The sequence below is a fragment of the Felis catus genome, chromosome B3 (assembly GCF_018350175.1).
Source record: "Felis catus isolate Fca126 chromosome B3, F.catus_Fca126_mat1.0, whole genome shotgun sequence".
NCBI lineage: Eukaryota > Metazoa > Chordata > Mammalia > Carnivora > Felidae > Felis > Felis catus.
The window spans coordinates 28,939,817-28,957,967 of NC_058373.1; the positions used below are offsets into that span (position 1 = coordinate 28,939,817).

Consider the following 18,151-nt stretch of genomic DNA (forward strand, 5'->3'; position numbering starts at 1 on the left):
CTCTGCTCATGCTCTCTCTCTCAAAAATAAAAAAAAATATTTTTTTTTAAAAAAGAAAACATAAAGATTCTGCCAAAACTGCTAGAACTGATAAATCAGTAAGGTTACAAAATATAAAATCAATATACAGAAATCCATTGCCTTTCTAGACACTAATAATGAAGTAGCAAAAAAAAGAAAATAAGCAATAGTTCTATTTACAACTGCATCCAAAATAATAAAGTATCTAGGAATAAACTTAACCAAGGATGTAAAAGACCTGTACTTTGAAAACTATAAGATATTAATGAAGGAAACTGAAGACAATGCAAATAAATGGGAAGATACTCCACGCTCATGGACTGGGAGAAGTATTGTTAAAATGTCCAAACTACCTAAAGCAATCTACAGATTTAATATAATCCCTATCAAAATACCAATATCAATTTTTACAGAACTAGAACAAAAATCCTAAAATTTGCATGAAATCACAAAAGACCCTGAACAGTCAAAGCAATCTTGAAAAAGAAGAACACGATCTCGCGGTCCGGGAGTTCGAGCCCCGCGTCAGGCTCTGGGCTGATGGCTCAGAGCCTGGAACCTGTTTCCGATTCTGTGTCTCCCTCTCTCTCTGCCCCTCCCCTGTTCATGCTCTGTCTCTCTCTGTCCCAAACATAAAAATAAACGTTGAAAAAAAAAATTAAAAAAAAAAAAAAGAAAAAGAAGAACAAAACTGAAGGTACCACAATCCCGGATTTCAAATTATACTACAAAGCTGTAATAATCAAAACAGAATGGTACTGGCACAAAAAGAGACACACAGAACAATGGAACAGACCTGAAAGCCTAGAAATAAACCCAGAATACATGGTCAATTAAGCTTCAACAAATGAGGCAAGAATATGCAATGGGAAAATGAGAGTGTCTTCAACAATGGTGCTGGGAAAACTGGACAGTTACATGCAAAAGAATGGAACTGGACCACTTTCTTATAGCATACACAGAAACTCAAAATGGATTAAAGACCTAAATGTGAGACCTGAAACCACAAAAATTCAAGAAGGGAGCAGTAATTTCTTAGACATCACCAGTAGCAACATGTCTCTAGATATGTTTCCTAAGGCAAGGGAAACAAAAGCAAAAATAAATTATTGTGATTACATCAAAATAAAATCTTCTGCACAACAAAGAAAACAAGCAACAAAACTAAAAGACAACATATTGAATAAGAAAGGATATTCACAAATGAAATTTTGACAAAGGGTTAATATCTAAAATATATATTAAGAATTATACAACTCAACACCAAAAAATAATCCAACTAAAAAAGGACATTAGACATGAGCAGACACTTCTCCAAAGAAGACATACAGATGGCCAATAGACACATGAAAACATGTTCAATGGGGCACCTGGGTGACTCAGTAGGTTAAGCACCAGACTTTAACTCAGGTCATGATCTCACAGTCTGCAAGTTAAAGCCCCACTTTGGGCTCTGTGCTGACAGCTCAGAGCCTGGAGCCTGCTTCAGATTCTGTCTTTCTCTCTCTCTGCCCCTCCCCTCTCACACTCAAACATAAAAATAAATAAATAAATAAATAAATAATAAAAAAAATTTTTAAAAGAAAGATGTTCCATATCACTCATCATCAGGGAAATGCAAATCAAAATCACAATTAAGATATTACCTAATATCTGTCAGAATGGCTAAAATCAACAACATGAGAAACAAGTATTGACAAGCATATGGAGAAAAAGGAACTCTCATGAATTATTGGTGGGAATGCAAATTGGTGCAGCTGCTGTAGAAAACAGTATGGAGGTTCCTCAAAACATTAACTATAGAACTATCCTATTATCTAGTAATTGCACAACTGGCTATTTACTCAAAGAATAGAAAACACTAACTTGCTTAACAGGATGTACACACCCCTATGTTTATTGCACCATTATTTACAAAAGCTAAACTATGGAAGCAGCCCAAGTTCTATCTATTGACAGACAGATATCGATATCTAGATAGATATCTATCGATAGATCCATCAATAGATGCATGGATAAACAGGATGTGGTATAAAGACATACAGATGGCCAACAGACACATGAAAAGATGTTCATCATCAGAGAATGCAAATCAAAACTAGAATGAGATATAACTTCACACCTGTCAGAATGGCTAAAATCAATAATACAAGAAACCACAGGTGTTGACGAGGATGAAGAAAAAGGAACCCTCGTGCACTGCTGGTGGGAATGCAGACTAGTGCAGCCACTGTGGGAGATAGGATGGAGGCTCCTCAAAAAGTTAAAAATAGAACCACCGAATGATCCAGCAATCGCATTACTGGGTATTTACCCAAAAAATACAAGAACACCAATTCAAAGGGATACATGCACCCCTATGTTTATAGCAGCATTATTTACAATAGGCAAGATATGGGGGCAGCCCAAGTGTCCACAGACTGATGAATGAATAAAGATGTAGTATATATACATGATGGAATATTATTCAGCCATTAAAGAGAATGAAATCTTGCCATTTGCAACAACATGGATGGATCTAGAGAGCATAATGCTAAACAAAAGAAGTCAGAGAAAGACAAATACTATATGATTTCACTCATATGTCAAATCTAAGAAACAAAACAAAAAAGCAAAGGGAAAAAAAGGAGAAAGAGAGACAAATCAAGAAACAGACTCTTAATTGTAGAGAACTGATAGTTACCAGAGGGGAGGTGAGTGAGGAGATAGGTAATTAGGTGGGGGATTAAAGAGTGCACTTATAGTAAGTACGGAGTAATATACAGAACTGTTGAATCACTATATTGTACACTTGAAACTAGTATAACACTATATGTTAACTACATTGGAATAAAAATAAAATTAAAAAAATTCCAAGCAAAAAAATAATAGAAATAAAAATTTCACATATATTATACAGGCCTTACCAATAATCTCGCAATGTAGATTATTGTCATTTTAGAGAGAAGGAAATGGAATCTAAGAGAGGTTAAATGGATTGTCCCAAAACTACAGCTTGTCAGTGGCAGAACCACAATTTAAACTTAGGTCCGCCACATTTCAGATGGCACACTCATATCATTCCTCATTGATTCAAAATATATTTTTGAGGGGCACCTGGGTGGCTTGGTTGGTCAAGCATCTGACTTCAGCTCAGGTCATGATCTCGCAGTTTGTGAGTTTGAAACCCATGTCAGGCTCTGTGGTGACAGCTCAGAGCCTGGAGCCTGCTTCAGATTCTGTGTCTCCCCCTCTTTCTGCCCCTCCCATGCTCATGGTCTGTCTTCCTCTCTCAATAATAAATAAATGTTAAAAAAACTCAAAATGTATTTTTGAATGCCTAATACAGACAAGGTACCCTAGCAGGCAGAGAAAATATAAAATGATGAACAATCCAAAAAGGTCCCTACCTCAGGAACCTCGAAGGCTATGAAAGAGTCATATGAAGGAATCATACACATATATATAAAATTGCAGTTGTCAGGGGAGGTTTTCCTGAAGAAGTCAAGATCTGAAGAATGGGCGGACGTTAACTAAGCAGCCTCTTATATGTGGAATTATAAAGAATTTGCCATGGTAAGTACACCATGCATATTTATTCTTATGAATTTATGTATGAATGTAATATGTAATTATATTCTCTAAATACCAGATATAAAATATACAAAATTCTTTTAAATCCCAGTTACAGAGTGTATATGAGATCCTCTTCCTCTAAATATAATTGGTATTAGAAAAAAGCCATTTAAAGTCAGTCCACATAAGGCAGGTGAAAATTTGGGGCACCTGGGCAGCTCAGTCAGTTAAGAAGCCGACTCTTAAATGGCTGACTCTTGCTTTTGGCTCACACTTCGTGAGATCAAGCCCCGCGTCAGGCTCTGCACTGATAGCATGGAGCCTGCTTGGAATTCTCTCTCTCTCCTTCTCTCTCTGTCTCTCCCCCATCGCTTGCGCTCACACTCTCAAAATAAATAAATAAACTTTAAAAAAAGGGATGAAAATTTCACATATAGTGGTAAGAATTTTGATCAGTTTATCTTATATTTAACAAATTTCAGTTATAATTGCAATTATGTACTAATTCTTAATCATGAACAAATGAAGTAAAGATTTGGGCATAATTTTCCAACAAAATTGTTACATACAAACTAACTTCACCTAACGTCTAGCTTCTATATCATAATTGTAAAGAAGGTTTTATTGTAAAAAATCTGAGATTGTTGACAATTTTTCCAAGACCTTCTTTTAATCATGATATTCAATTTTTTTTTAATTTTTTTTTCAACATTTATTTTTTTGGGGGGGACAGAGAGAGACAGAGCATGAACGGGGGAGGGGCAGAGAGAGAGGGAGACACAGAATCGGAAACAGGCTCCAGGCTCTGAGCCATCAGCCCAGAGCCTGACGTGGGGCTCGAACTCACGGACCGCGAGATCGTGACCTGGCTGAAGTCTGACGCTTAACCCACTGCGCCACCCAGGCGCCCCGATATTCAATTTTTTTTAAGAGATGAGAGGGTCAGCATCATCTTTCTATTTTCTCTGTTTTTTAATTGCAGTGGCCTAACTCTGCCAAACCTTCATTTGTCTTCAGTTTCATTTGTAATTTGAGTTCAACAACATCATTTTCATCATCTATCTACATCTTTTCAAAGTTTGCAATTGAACCCTAAAATCACTTTGTATTGCATTAAGTGTTTTACAGGAGTATTCAACAACCCGGAAAAGACTGGCTAACAATGCCCATAGACTAAACAGGCATGCCTATATGAAGGACAACTAGTTTTATAAGTGATCTGTTCATCTGAATATAATTTTGGCTTCCCTTTGCAATCTCATGACTATGGGGGCTTAAATAATAAATAGTGAGCTAACTAGAAGAGCTGTGCAGTTTGAGCAGATAGTGGCAAGAGATGAGGTCAGAGAGGAAAGTATCCACACAGCAATGCTGCCTCCCACAGTGAAAGAATATGGGCACATGTATATCAATACAATTTAAGAACAGCCTGTAAACAAGGTAGCCAGGAAAAGTAGATAGGAGAATCATCCAGCAGAAAAACTTTATAGGATAGTCATAAAAGCCACCACTCTAATAACACATTCTTAAAAATAAGAGTAATTTAAATAACGAAAAACCCAAGCTTTAAATTTTGTTTCAAATTCTTCCTGTAGAATGTATAAATCTCCCTAGAAATAGATCAGATTTTTCTAGCCAGTTGGTTAAAACCACCCTTATAATACATTTAAGAGCCTCCCACTTAGATGTTAGCTTGCTAACAATCTTACAATATTAGTTTTTTGTCAGGCCTGACTCAGGGCACATTAGGAAAGAAAAACAAAATATTATGTATGAGGCCAGCAACAAAACCACAGTGGAGACCAGTACATCTCAACACCTCAAAATTACTTACTATGTATTTAGGTATGGTAATAATAGATGGTATGGTAATACAGTAATAATTAGTGTTAGGCCTTTCAGCTTATTTCTTAAATAATTTTAAAAGCTTTTGTTTTTAGAATGTACAAAAAAAAAAAAAACCCAACATCAGGTCAAAATAATCTTTCTCTTCCTAAGAAAGTACTTGGATCACATCTTGTCAATGTGAATAAAAATTAGAAAGCGAGTTTTTCCTGAAGCCAAATATAATTTTTCTATGAAATACACCCAAAGAAACATGTCTATTCTGCTTAGCTCCATATTTACCTTTGTATGGTGTTCAAGCATTTCCTTATGTTACAAAAACTGGCACACTTGGCTATTACTTCTAATTAATTTTAAAAAGGGCAAAAATAAAAAAGCATAATCTTAAACCTCATAAAGTTGAGTTAACAACTGGAATAAAACAAATGTCTGAAGTGAACAAAAACACTAAATGGACATTGGAAGAAAAAGTACATGCTCTGATATAAGGCAGTTAAAGTAAAACATCACTTTGGAATAAACATTTACTAGTAGTCAATGACGCAGAACTAAAAGACTGTTCCACACAAAAGCCAAGACTTTTATATCGACCTGTTCCACTGGAGTCAGCAATTTCTTCCTGAAGACTTTTACAGGGTTCTAACAATCTTTAGCATTTCTTATTATATAACTCAGCATGAGAAACTAATTTTCAAAAGGTATTTCTTAATTATATTAAAAGTGCAATGCTGAGCTATGGCAATATTCGATTCCAAAAAGTAAAAAAATATAATCTGGGCCACATATTGAGAAGATGCCATAGTTAACACTTCAATAATGCAATTTCACATGTGAATCAGTCTATTGTAAAAAGTTTAAAAAATCTTTTCCTCTCTTCATATAACCATTATTTACTAATAAGACATCATGACTAACAATGAACAAAAACTATCCTTGACATTGTATAGAAATAGACGTTTATACTGTAACAGTTAAGGACACTGGGTTATAGGGAACAGAGAACTTAGTTCACAATAGCATATACAAATATGGACTCATTATTTTCAAAAAACAAAAAATCTTGAACTCAGTGATTGCTAAGGTTGGTTTAGTAGTGAATGAATTCATCAATATCTTCAATATTTTTGCTCCACTACACTGAATATATTGACCTTTTGTATTCATATTTGTTGTCTAATGATTGCAAGATGATCACTGCAGCTCCAAACATCATATCTAAGGTCAAAGCAAGAAAATGGGGTTAACCCCAGCCCTGTCTGACCCTTTATTTAGAAACAGGGAAAGCCTTCCATGAAGTTCTCCCCCCCGCCCCAGATTCATGGATTAGAATTATATTACTGCAGCAGTAAGAAAGGTTGCAATTAAATATTTAACTTCCTAATTTTTATGGTGGCAGTAAGGAATGGATATGGGATGGCCAACCAACAATGTCTGTCAGGCCTCAACTCAATACACACGTGTGCGCACACACACACACACACAATTTCTTACACATATGTTAAAAAGAACAGACTTATCATTTCTTCAAGGAAGACAACCCCACTATTTCACCCAATTACTGCATGAAATCGGATGTCTGGGTGATTTTCTATCTGTTCTATGTAGTACAAATATGGCAACTCTTATCTGACCATCTATATGGCTAAAAGATAACCTGTCTCTAAACGATTCCCTTTCTATATATATTTATAAAATAATGAAAAAGAAACAACACAGTGGCCTCAATAAAAATTCTATTTTTTTTAAATTTTTTTTAATGTTTATTTATTTTTGAGAGAGAGACAGAGCACCAATGGGGGAGGGACAGAGAGAGGGAGAGGAAGATACAGTATCTGAAACAGGCTCCAGGCTCTGAGCTGTCAGTACAGAGCCTGACCCAGGGCTTGAACTCGGGAATGGTGAGATCATGACCTAGGCCTAAGTCAGACACTTAACCAACTGAACCACCCAGGTGCCCCTCAATAAAAATTCTATTGCGAAAAGGGGACAACAGGAAGCACACAGTGGTCAACAGTTCACAACCCACATTATAATCTCATTGGTCAGAAATCAGAGATTCCTTAGCAGGCAATAAGGTAAACTCCCTGGTTAGCCAATCTGGCAGCTCTTAGTTTAAATCTCTGGAATATCTGCGTTGACATTGTCCTCTATGGCCATATCTAAGGTAGGTTTTGAAGCAGATGCCCTTCTCAGGGGCTCCACAGCTTTTGTAGTCTACTTCATGTTGGTTTGACTTAGGAAAGAAGGAATGTGGACTGCTTAGAAGGTAAAAACAATCACAACTAGCTGCCACCTCTATATTATAGTTCCCTCAAAGATGCATCAAGCTTCTGGACTATTTTCTCCAGATCAATTCCTTGTATGAGTAACCATAGCCAAAAATCATTTCTGGAAATAAGTTTTAGGCTTGGAGATTTTCATCTCTTAGCTACTGACCTCTGAACTCTCATGAAAGATTTGAAGCAATTCTAAAAATAGTCTTAGGTGAGGAGGTACTGCACATAATCCTACAAAATTCCAAATTATGAGACTCCTTGTCCATTTAGAGTGTGAGCTAAAGGTAGAATACCTACATAGCAAAGCTATATTTTGTTGCCTCCACTGCTCTCGTGCTGAGGGGCAGTAATTTGAGTTCACCCCTTCTCTAGGATCCTTCTGAAAAGCCACAAAAAGTAACCAACACATGACAACATTCCAAATTTCTCCTATCATTTCTCCTAACACTGCAGCTTCAATTTGCACAGTCAGCCTTCCAAGAAACAGTAGGCACAGGTTAATCAAATGCTTTGCTATTATACAACAAAGGTTACAACTTTTCTCCCCCTTTTTTCCCCCATAATAAGCCTGGAGGTAGGCAGTCTAAGGTTGGACACACTGTCCAAAAATGTTCTCGACTCTTTTGATCCTTCTCCTCCACAGTCCTCAGTTTGTTTGGAATCAACATTTTCAGTATCATGCTTGCCATCTCATGGTTGCAAGATGGCTGCTACATTTCCCAGCTGCATGTCTGCAGTTAAGGCACAAAGAAAGTGGAAAAAGTACCAGCCACCTAACAGTCTCTATATTAGGAAAACAAAAGCCTTCCCTAAAGTCAGCAGACTTGTCTTCAGGATCACTGGCAAAAGAGAATGGGATGGTTATAAATGACTTTAACTAGGGTTTTTTGCTTGAAGATGGGCACATTGTTGCCCCTAAGAAAATGAAGGTGAGCAACAGGGAATGGGTATTAGAAAGGTCACTAAGAATATCTGCCATGCATAGGTATCTATAGTTTTAAGAGAACATTTAACAAATAAAAACCAATCTCTATTTGGTGAAATTTCAGGCAATATAACAGAAGTGGCAGGGGTGGGGGTAAGGACCTCAGGCAGTGCTACAGAAATATATTTTAAGTAAAGAGATCTCTACTCATCCTACATAGGAGTCCATCCCTGAAATTAGCACCCTTTAGCAACTCAGTTTTTCACAGACTTTCCCTTCCTTCAATTCTGAACCCACAGATTCTCTAAAATACCCATGTTTATTAACAACTGTTTCTATGGCAGCAGAGCCCCTGGCGGTAGGGCACAGGGGTGGAGGCTATTTATAAGTTAAGGACTGCTATTATTGATGATATCCTTGAGGAATTTCTGAAAGAGATAAATTTTGTGAAAACAAACCAAAACAAAAAACAAAAAACAAAAAAACAAGACATATTCATGGTGCTTGTTGTTCACCAAGAAACTTCTTGATTATAATTTGGTTTCCCATCTAGGTCCAACACCTGAAAGAAAAATACACTGAGCATCCTGGTATGACTGGTTTATGTAACAGTTTTATCTCACTGCAAAGTAATAAATTTACATTCTGGCTTTACATATTCAGCTAATGAGGTTGTTAGACTAATGTAATGCTCTATGAGACATTTAATGACCAGATCAGGTTTCTAAGACCACAAAACTGAGACTCAGATCCTGGTAAATTCACTAAGTAAGGTTATATTACCAATGTGGTCTTCTGAATAACAGCAACTGGCCTAACCAAAGCAATAGCCCTTCACATCACTAAGTGTACTGGCATGACTTCTTTAACACATTTATAGAAGGGAAAAAAAAATTTTAAAAAGTGGGGGGGGGCACTTGGGTGGCTCAGTCCGTTAAGCATCTGACTTCAGCTCAGGTCATGATCTCACGGTTCATGGGTTCAAGTCCTGCATCAGGCTCTGTGCTGACAGCTGGAGCCTGGAGCCTGCTTCAGATTCTGTGTCTCCTTCTCTCTCTGCCCCTCCCCTTGTCATGCTCTCTCTCTCTCTCAAAAATAAATAAACATTAAAAAAAATTTTTAAAAGAAGCACTAAGTCAATTTTCATTCTACACAGCAGCTCACAAAAGCCATTTTTTATGTAAATTGTGCCACTTATCAATATACTCAAATCACCAATGTTTCAAAGAATAGTTTCAAGCAACCTTCAACTCACAATTTATATATATATTATACATATATTTCACATATACATGTTTCATATATATACATACACTTATACATAATATATGTATTATACATATTATACATATGTATTATACATTATGTATACATATGTATTATACATTATGTATACATATGTATAATTATATACATATGTATTATACATTATGTATTATACATAATATATGTATAAGTGTAAGTATATATACAAAGGTATGTAGTATAAGGGTTAAGGGCATGGATTCTGGAACCAGAGACATAGAATGCAAATCCCAGTTCCACACTGAAGCATTCCACCACAGAATAAATGTGTGACACTGGGTAAAATCTTTGCACCCAATTTCCTCACCTATACGAGGCAGCTTGAGGCGGAATAATAGTGCTTACTTCAAAGAGTTTTCTGAATATAAAATGAATCTATACATGTAAAGTGCCTGGCACATAAGAAACAGTCAACAAATGTTAGCTATCATTACTCTTTTCTTTTCAGTTTATTTATTTATTTGAGGGGAAAGGCACAGAGAGGGAGAGGGAGAATCCCAAACAGTCTCCATGCTGTCAGCACAGAGCCCCACGTGAGCCTCAATTCCACAAACCATGAGATTATGACCTGAGCCAAAATCAAGAGTCGGACACTCAACCAACTGAGCCACCCAGGTATCCCAGCTATTATTACTCTTAATGGGAAAACCTAAATAGTGCATGGCTGCATTTTACGCAAATAGGAAATGATTTGATAATAAAGATTCATTTTATATATAAAATTCGAAATAACACAGATTCTCCCAAATTAATAATTCATCAAGAATTACAGTTTCAAAGCTGACTGGTGAGTGATTTAAAAAACTTTCAAGGGGCACCTGAGTAACTTGGTTGAGCATCCCACTCTTGATATTGTGTCAGGTCATGATCCCAGGATTATGAGATCTCCCTCCCTCTGCCCCTCTCCCTCACTTGTGCACTCTAAAAAAGTAAAATAAAGTAACTCTTTTAAGCTACTGCCACGTGGCCATAGCAAACTTTCCATTCTTTGCTGCTAAGAATAGTCTCGAATTATCCAGGTCTCCTACAAAATGCTACAGCTCTACACAGAGATATAAAGAAGATAAAAATCATAGCTTTCCAACCCAACCCCTTAATGTTATCCCTAGTACCCTAGCCTTTCTAAAGGTTTCCTATGGCTTTGAAGACTAGACACTCTACAATCAACATCCAAACAGAGTTAAGTCTCTGAACACTGTCCCAGGAAAACTCTTCTTGAAATAAATGGTCAGTCAGCCTAGTGATTTTTCACATGTATGTGCCCTTCTCAGGCCTGGAATAATTACTATCTTCTCCCATTTTCCTCAGTATACATAACTGGTCATCTTTAATATTTTCTTGCTCATAAAGAAATATTCTCTTAATGGCCCTGATTTTCCTCTAACATGTGCCTACTTTTCTCTTTAACTCAAATACTACCTTCATTTCTGTTTTAGTCACCTCCATCAGCATGTTGTTTTTCCTTTTGCCTCTGACCATCACATCTTCACACTCAACCCCCCTAAATCACACTGACCATCACATCTTCACACTCAACCCCCCTAAATCACACTCACTCCAATTCTTCAACTTCTCAAGCCATTCTTAACTCTCCACCCCATTCCCCATCGACTAGAGTCCATTTCTTTTTTTTTTAATTTTTTAATGTTTATTTATTGAGAGAGAGAGAGAGAGAGAAGAGAAGAGAGCATGAGCAGGGAGGGGCAGAGAGAGCAGGAGACACAGAATCTGAAGCAGGCTCTAGCCTCTGATATGTCAGCACAGAGCCTGATGAGGGGCCTGAACCCACAAGCTGTGAGATCATGAACTAAGCCAAAGTCAGACACTTAACCAACTGAGCCACCCAGGTGCCCCTAGAGTCCATTTCTCTAAGGATAAACTCTTTTTATCCTAAGTTTATTTTTTACTTCTCTGCAGTTCATTTTTAATAAAAATCTGGTTTTCCTTTAACTCACAAGGTGCATTTTCCAATATAACTATTTAGTCCTTACTTTCCCCTGTTTCTCGGAATCAATGGAAAGAAATGAGAACAGTCTTGTCTTTGTTCCCAAATGCCATGTTCAGACTATCCCACCGTGGTCCACTTATTGTTTGACATTGCCACCTTATCGCACATTTCAGAGAGCAGTCCTCAACAATCCTGAACACACTCATCTTTAAATTTATCCTCCCATCCTTCTCTTGAGTCTTGATAAAAGTGATTCATTAAGAGTCCATAATTCCATTTCTGTCAGTGTTAATATATATTCATATGTGAAACAGAAAAATTAAACATGTTAATAATGGTCACATGGCCAACAATGGAACTGAATAAAATATATGACTATTTCTGGGCTCATAAAATAACTTTATAACTTTCCATGATACTCCTGAAGTCAAGTTCTATAAATTTACATATTCTGTCATTAGAAATATACCATGTTAGCTACTGCCTTAGACATAAATCACTGTGTTTTTCAAAATCAACCATAGCATCATAAAATTAGATGGATGTATAAGTGGATTAGATGGATGTATAAGCTATTCTTGGCAGATGATCAGTCTACTTAGACCTTTTATAAAGCAGATTCTACAATTTCCTAACATAAATCCTTCTAATCTTAAACATCTTAATTTCAAAATCTTTGATTTTTCTAATGTAAATTTATCCTGCTGTGTTTCCCCTAAGGAGATGGGAAAAGGACAGGTACCATTCTCAGTATGACAATATCTTACCTGCTTGAAAAGTATGATTACCTCTGAGGCTTTGTTTTCTAAGCTCAACAACTTGGACTATTTTCCAGACTCCTATTCTCCAAAACTTTCTTAACCTTCTTTAGTTCTACCCGTATTATTTTTAAATCACAAAGACCAGACTTAGATTTAGCCAGTTTACAGAACTTTGTTGTCTGTAATGCTTTTATAGCTAATACATAATTGAACAGGATTCTACACGTACAGGCTTCTGAAATGAGACTCCAGCTTCTATAAATTAAAAGTTACAGAACTTCCATACTGTGGAGTCTACCTTATTGTCTCTTATACAGAACTATAAATTAAAGGTTACAGAACTTCCATACTGTGGAGTCTACCTTATTGTCTCTTAGTTAATTTAAACCCATAATCTATGGTTACAGTTGACAAATCATGGCTATATGTATGGTTCCAAAACATTAGAAAGAATTAACAAATACTTACCTGATTTGTCCTTGGGTGAAACTTTTTTCCTCCTAGATTGCAGAGTAGAGAGGCAACTGGCTCTCACTTTATAGTTCACCTCTATTTCTTCTGCTTTGATAGAAATTATGGCAGCCATAAAGAAACATAAAAATGGGAAATATTTTACGTAACAATTTTAGTAACATATGAAGAGAAGGAAAGTAGAATGTTTACCAATTTCGTATGAGCCTTTCTTTTACCTAGTGATACCCTAGCAGAAATTTTACTTTGTTAATATATTTAATTTCTCCTCCTTCCCCAACCTTTTTTTTAAGCCACAGGAAAACTATTCATTATTAAATACAAGGCTAAAAGTTGGATTAAGAGGGAAATAGAATTTTATTAAAAGGGTATTGAATGGGGGAATGCCCTTTCAAGCAGGGAGTTCTGGGGGATGGCAAGGAATTATATTTCTTTTATTATAAAAGTTATTTTTTGTATTATGTCTCTACCAAGAAAAAATATTATGCATAGAGAGTTCATAAGAATTGTCATTTCAATAAGGTAGTATTGAAATGCCCCAAAAGGCTTTACTTTATATGGCACTGAGAAGATAAAGGCAGTGGCTCACAAGACCTTAATTATATAAAAGTAGCATATATGAATAACATAAGTTTTTATAACAAGCCAATTTTTGGAATGCACAATCCCAAATAAGTTTATGCTCCTTCTGTAGTCCTACAAATAATGAACATAAAAGTTTTATTAATAGTGTAATTTTGTAACTGCAAAACATCAAAAACTCATTGAGGCACAATTTGATGTATACATGTGAATCACTTGAGGCACTGGGGTTGAACTTGGGTCTGTGAATCAGGATCTTGGTTCCTGAACCTACTAGCTATGTGATCTTGAGCAAGTTACTTAATCCCTTTGTACCTCAGTTTTCTCATCTATAACTATACCTTCCTAATAGGGGCTGTTTTAAGAAAAATAGGATTCCATCAATAAACACATAGTCATGTGCTTGCTAAGTTTTAAAATAGACCAATCTTACTATAGTTGGAATATAGGATCATTTTCCTTATATACATATTCATTATATACACATACATATTCATTATATACATATATATTCATTATACACACACACACACATACCATATATATATATATATACACTGATATTCCATTTTGACACATGAATTATGTAACCAAAAGAACAGTTTCCTCATGAAGAACAAGTAAAGTTCCAAATATTAAGCTTATAGTAAAGCTCAATTCATTTGAATACCATCCACTTTGTGATCATTTTAGCCCAATGGTATATTCAGAACATGACATACAGAGGGGGTTTGCCTTTAACACCTCCTCTCCTATGTGACAAAATTATTTCAAGTAATGATCATGAAATGAAACAAATAATAATATCCAGGAAAGAAACAGATCATGAAATTCTTTTATTCAACTCCACGTCTATGCCAATATAAGTATTATAGTACCCCCAAAAAAGTAATGGAATTAATGTTTTTGAAAAAAGGAAAAACTTAAACCTACATATTGGTTTGTTGACATACTAAATAAAAACATTACATCTCCTAGTCTCTTGATTTGTTCTTTAGTTTTAAAGCAAATATTAACAAAAAGAATAATTTTCAAAGTTAAAAATATTCTCTGATTCAATTATTTAAAACAATGATTTCACATATGAACTAAAATGTGTACTTACCAGCCCAAAATATTACACCATCAAGTTTGCACTTTGTTTTACTCTTGAGTTTACCATACAAATGAAAACTCTAACTGGTCACACAGAGTAACAACACTGAAGCAATCAGTTTCTGTTTCTTCATCCTTATAATCACTGTGCTACCACTGTTTATTAATAATTAAGAATTATTTAAATGAGAGATATAGACCAAAGGAGTTGTAGACATGAACTGTGCCCAAAGCTCTGAATTACCCCGAACTGTTATGAATCTACTTGGGGAAATACCCATACAGATGAGTCTATGTTTACTGAAGGCCAACTGTATAACTGGGAGTTCTGTGAATTAACTTCCATGTAGAATATAGTTATTAAATGGTAATTAAAATATGCTTACAGCTTATATATACATTAAAACTAGAGAAATTGTTTAGAACTTAGACTGATAGATTTTTATCACCGACATTGTTTAGAATTTCTGATACATAAAAATTACCAGTAATAAGAAGTAGACAAACTTTTAGTGGGTTTGTGATAGTTTAGATTTTCTAAGGACAATGAGAATTACTACTGCCTATACCCAAGGTGATGCCCTTTTTGCCCCACTCTTTGAATGCCACTGCTCAAGGTGAAATCTACCATCAAGGTACTATCCTTGAAGATGGGTTTGCTGAATTATATTTAACCTACTTGTAAGAAAACCTTTTTAATATGAATTTTTAATTTTTTTAATGTTTATTTGGTTTTGAGACACAGAGAGAGAAAGACAGAGCACAGGATGGGGAGGGGCAGAGAGAGAGGGAAACAGAATCTGAAGCAGTCTCCAGGCTCTGATATGTCAGCACAGAGCCCAATGTGGGGCTCGAACCCACCAACGGTGAGATCATGACCTGAGCCGAAGTCGGACACTTAACCAACTGAGCCACCCAGGTGCCCCTAATATGAATGTTAATTGAAGACCTACTGCGTGTATGGTAGTATGCTTTGTGTTTTATCCACACAAGACTGTATGCACATGAATTTTGCTGATTTTAATTCAATCATATTTATTCATTAAAGCCATCTCAGCAGGATTTTTTTAAGAGCTCTTTTGTTAGCACTTACTGTCTATACTTAAATGTTTAAAAAAGTATCACACAAAGTCACATATATTCCATTTTTCAGGATTCTCACTAACTCAGATTGCCTTCTCCCTGTGTGTTCCAAATAAATGAAGAAGCATCATAAACCAACATTTAAAAAAGGTTTTAAAACAGATACATAAACATTAACAATTTAAGATCTCTTGGTATTAAATTTCACATCATGTGGCATCAGATTTATATGTTCCATTTTTACAAGCAACTACCTCAAGAGAACAAATTTTAACCCTGATATCAATCTTTTTTCAGATATTCACAAGATCAACATAATCTCTAATCTGCCCTCTCATAATCTTACAGCGGCATACATGCACAAACTTTCTGATATGTGATTCTAGTACTCTTGAAAGAGTCTTTTTAACTTAAACAAAATCAGACTTACCTCAAAAGACATTTTGGTATGGGATATTATGCCAATTACAACCACGTTAAAACCGGGTATATCTGGCAAGAAAGTGACATACAAGGCTTAAACCCAGTTAATTTCTTCCACTCTTGCTTGATAACCCCATTTTCCTATGGCTGGGGGGCTCCCTCACCCACAAAATTCCCTCTGGTTAGTTACCTAGTCTTCTGAAGCATACCTGTTCTGTTTAAACAGTTAAACAGTTAAACTGCCCCTGGGGCAGTTAAAAATAAAAATCATATGCCACTTTCCTGCAGATTAGATTTTAATGGATTTGAGGTAAGGCTCCAGAATCTGATTTTAAACAAGAGTCCCCAAGTGATTCTTGTAGGCAAGTTTAAGAACAAGCTAGAGGCCTGCCAGAGCTGTTCAGTTCCTCTAAACTGATCAGCCTCAAGGGCTAGTCCTCCCCTGGGTGTTAGGGGTATTTGAAAACAAGAACAGGACAAGTTTGGAGAAAGCAGAACGCCATCTTGTCTACCTATCTCTGTTTTCAACACCCTGTATAATTTACCTAAAGGGGCGAAGATTTTAATTTGGAGTATGTGCTGTGAAGTAGGATACCACCAGGGGTCAGCATAGAGCTGACAAATTATAGGTGTTCAGGGATTTTTGACTTAACACTACCACCTAAAATGGTTGCACCTACATTTTCCATAAACTCAGATTACCAAAAAACGGGGGATGGGGGGGGGAGTTGGGGCACCACACTTAGAAGACACAGGTAAAAGATGTTAGTACGCAATTTCTACAGTTTTCTCATTCTCTGTCTTTATGAACAGCCATTGTAGACAGAAAGTTCCCTTGAAGTAGCATTGTACCTGGAACCAAAAATTGTATTAGACTACAAAGACTCCAGGTAACTAAAGTGATGTTCCAATTTGTCTGTAAATTTCAAAATACTTGTCCTACTCTTTTAACTAGCATTGTAACTGGGTGCTTTTCAACGGTATTAACCAAATCTTTAAAGTTCTACGAAGTGGGGGAAAACTAGAGTGGATAACAATGTTGGCCAACTATGCTAAGGCTTTTTTTTTTTTACACCTTTTTTTGAGTGTAATTAAAATGCTTCCACCCCGTCAGAAAACTATACTCCCCTCACCCCCAATTCATCCATCCTCCCAAGATTTCTTGACACATCCCCACTTTCTCCCTTCCAGTCCACATTTCTTTCTTCTGGAAATGTGGAAGAAAAATTCTCTGGCAACCCAGGTAGCTTCTACAAATATCACCTCCAAGGCTTTTTTTCCCTCTGAAATTGCACCATTAGGGTAAGAAACACAGATGAGGGGTGGCCTGAAAAAGAAATTTTACCTATTCCCAGCTTGCCAAATTAGATACTCACACCCTACCCAGACATTCCTGAGTCTGAGAAGAGCATGATGCAGCCCCTGGGGCAATTCCTTGACCTAGGTTTTTACTCTTTCAACTCCACAATTTTCATCTTTTAGCTAGGAAAGCAGAAGGGGAGGAGGAAGCAAGAATGACAAAAACACTCCTGGGAGGCCAAATGGGCCTAAACAAAACCAAAATCTGCTTCAGAAGAGGTAGGAGATCCAGAAAATAAGGTTGTCTGCAGAGCCAAAGGCTACACTGAAGTGTCCTAGAAAGGAAGATTTCCAAACTTTTCAAGTATCTTAACAAAAATGTCAGGACCCCATAGGAAAATGGCTGTATTTTTAGCATGAGTTGATACAGACTACAAATAAAAGCTATGAATCCCAGAAGCTGCCATAGAGACCATGTTCCACTGCTCACGGCACCTGCAGACATTAGACTCGTGCATATATATGCGAGGACTCTTTTAACCTACAGAGAAAAACTTGTGGT

General features: G+C 36.3%; 1 protein-coding gene across 10 annotated transcripts in view; it reads right to left on the reverse strand.

Annotated features, from left to right (window-relative positions):
- NRG4 (neuregulin 4) overlaps positions 1 to 18,151 on the reverse strand; it is a 209,158-nt gene that overhangs the window by 189,670 nt on the left and 1,337 nt on the right. For 6 of the 10 annotated variants that reach the window (XM_023255040.2, XM_023255039.2, XM_023255038.2 and 3 more), the window contains exons 2-3: positions 16,298 to 16,359; positions 13,105 to 13,197 (exon numbers count right to left, since the gene is read on the reverse strand). Coding sequence is in view for 7 of the 10 variants with exons in the window: in XM_045058983.1 (XP_044914918.1) it covers positions 13,186 to 13,197; positions 16,298 to 16,359 (74 nt within the window). In the remaining 3 variants the exon portion in view is untranslated. Of the gene's footprint in view, positions 1 to 585; positions 643 to 13,104; positions 13,198 to 16,297; positions 16,360 to 18,151 lie in introns of those variants that run through there. The other 4 variants (XM_045058988.1, XM_045058986.1, XM_045058987.1 and 1 more) reach the window with 3 other exon arrangements.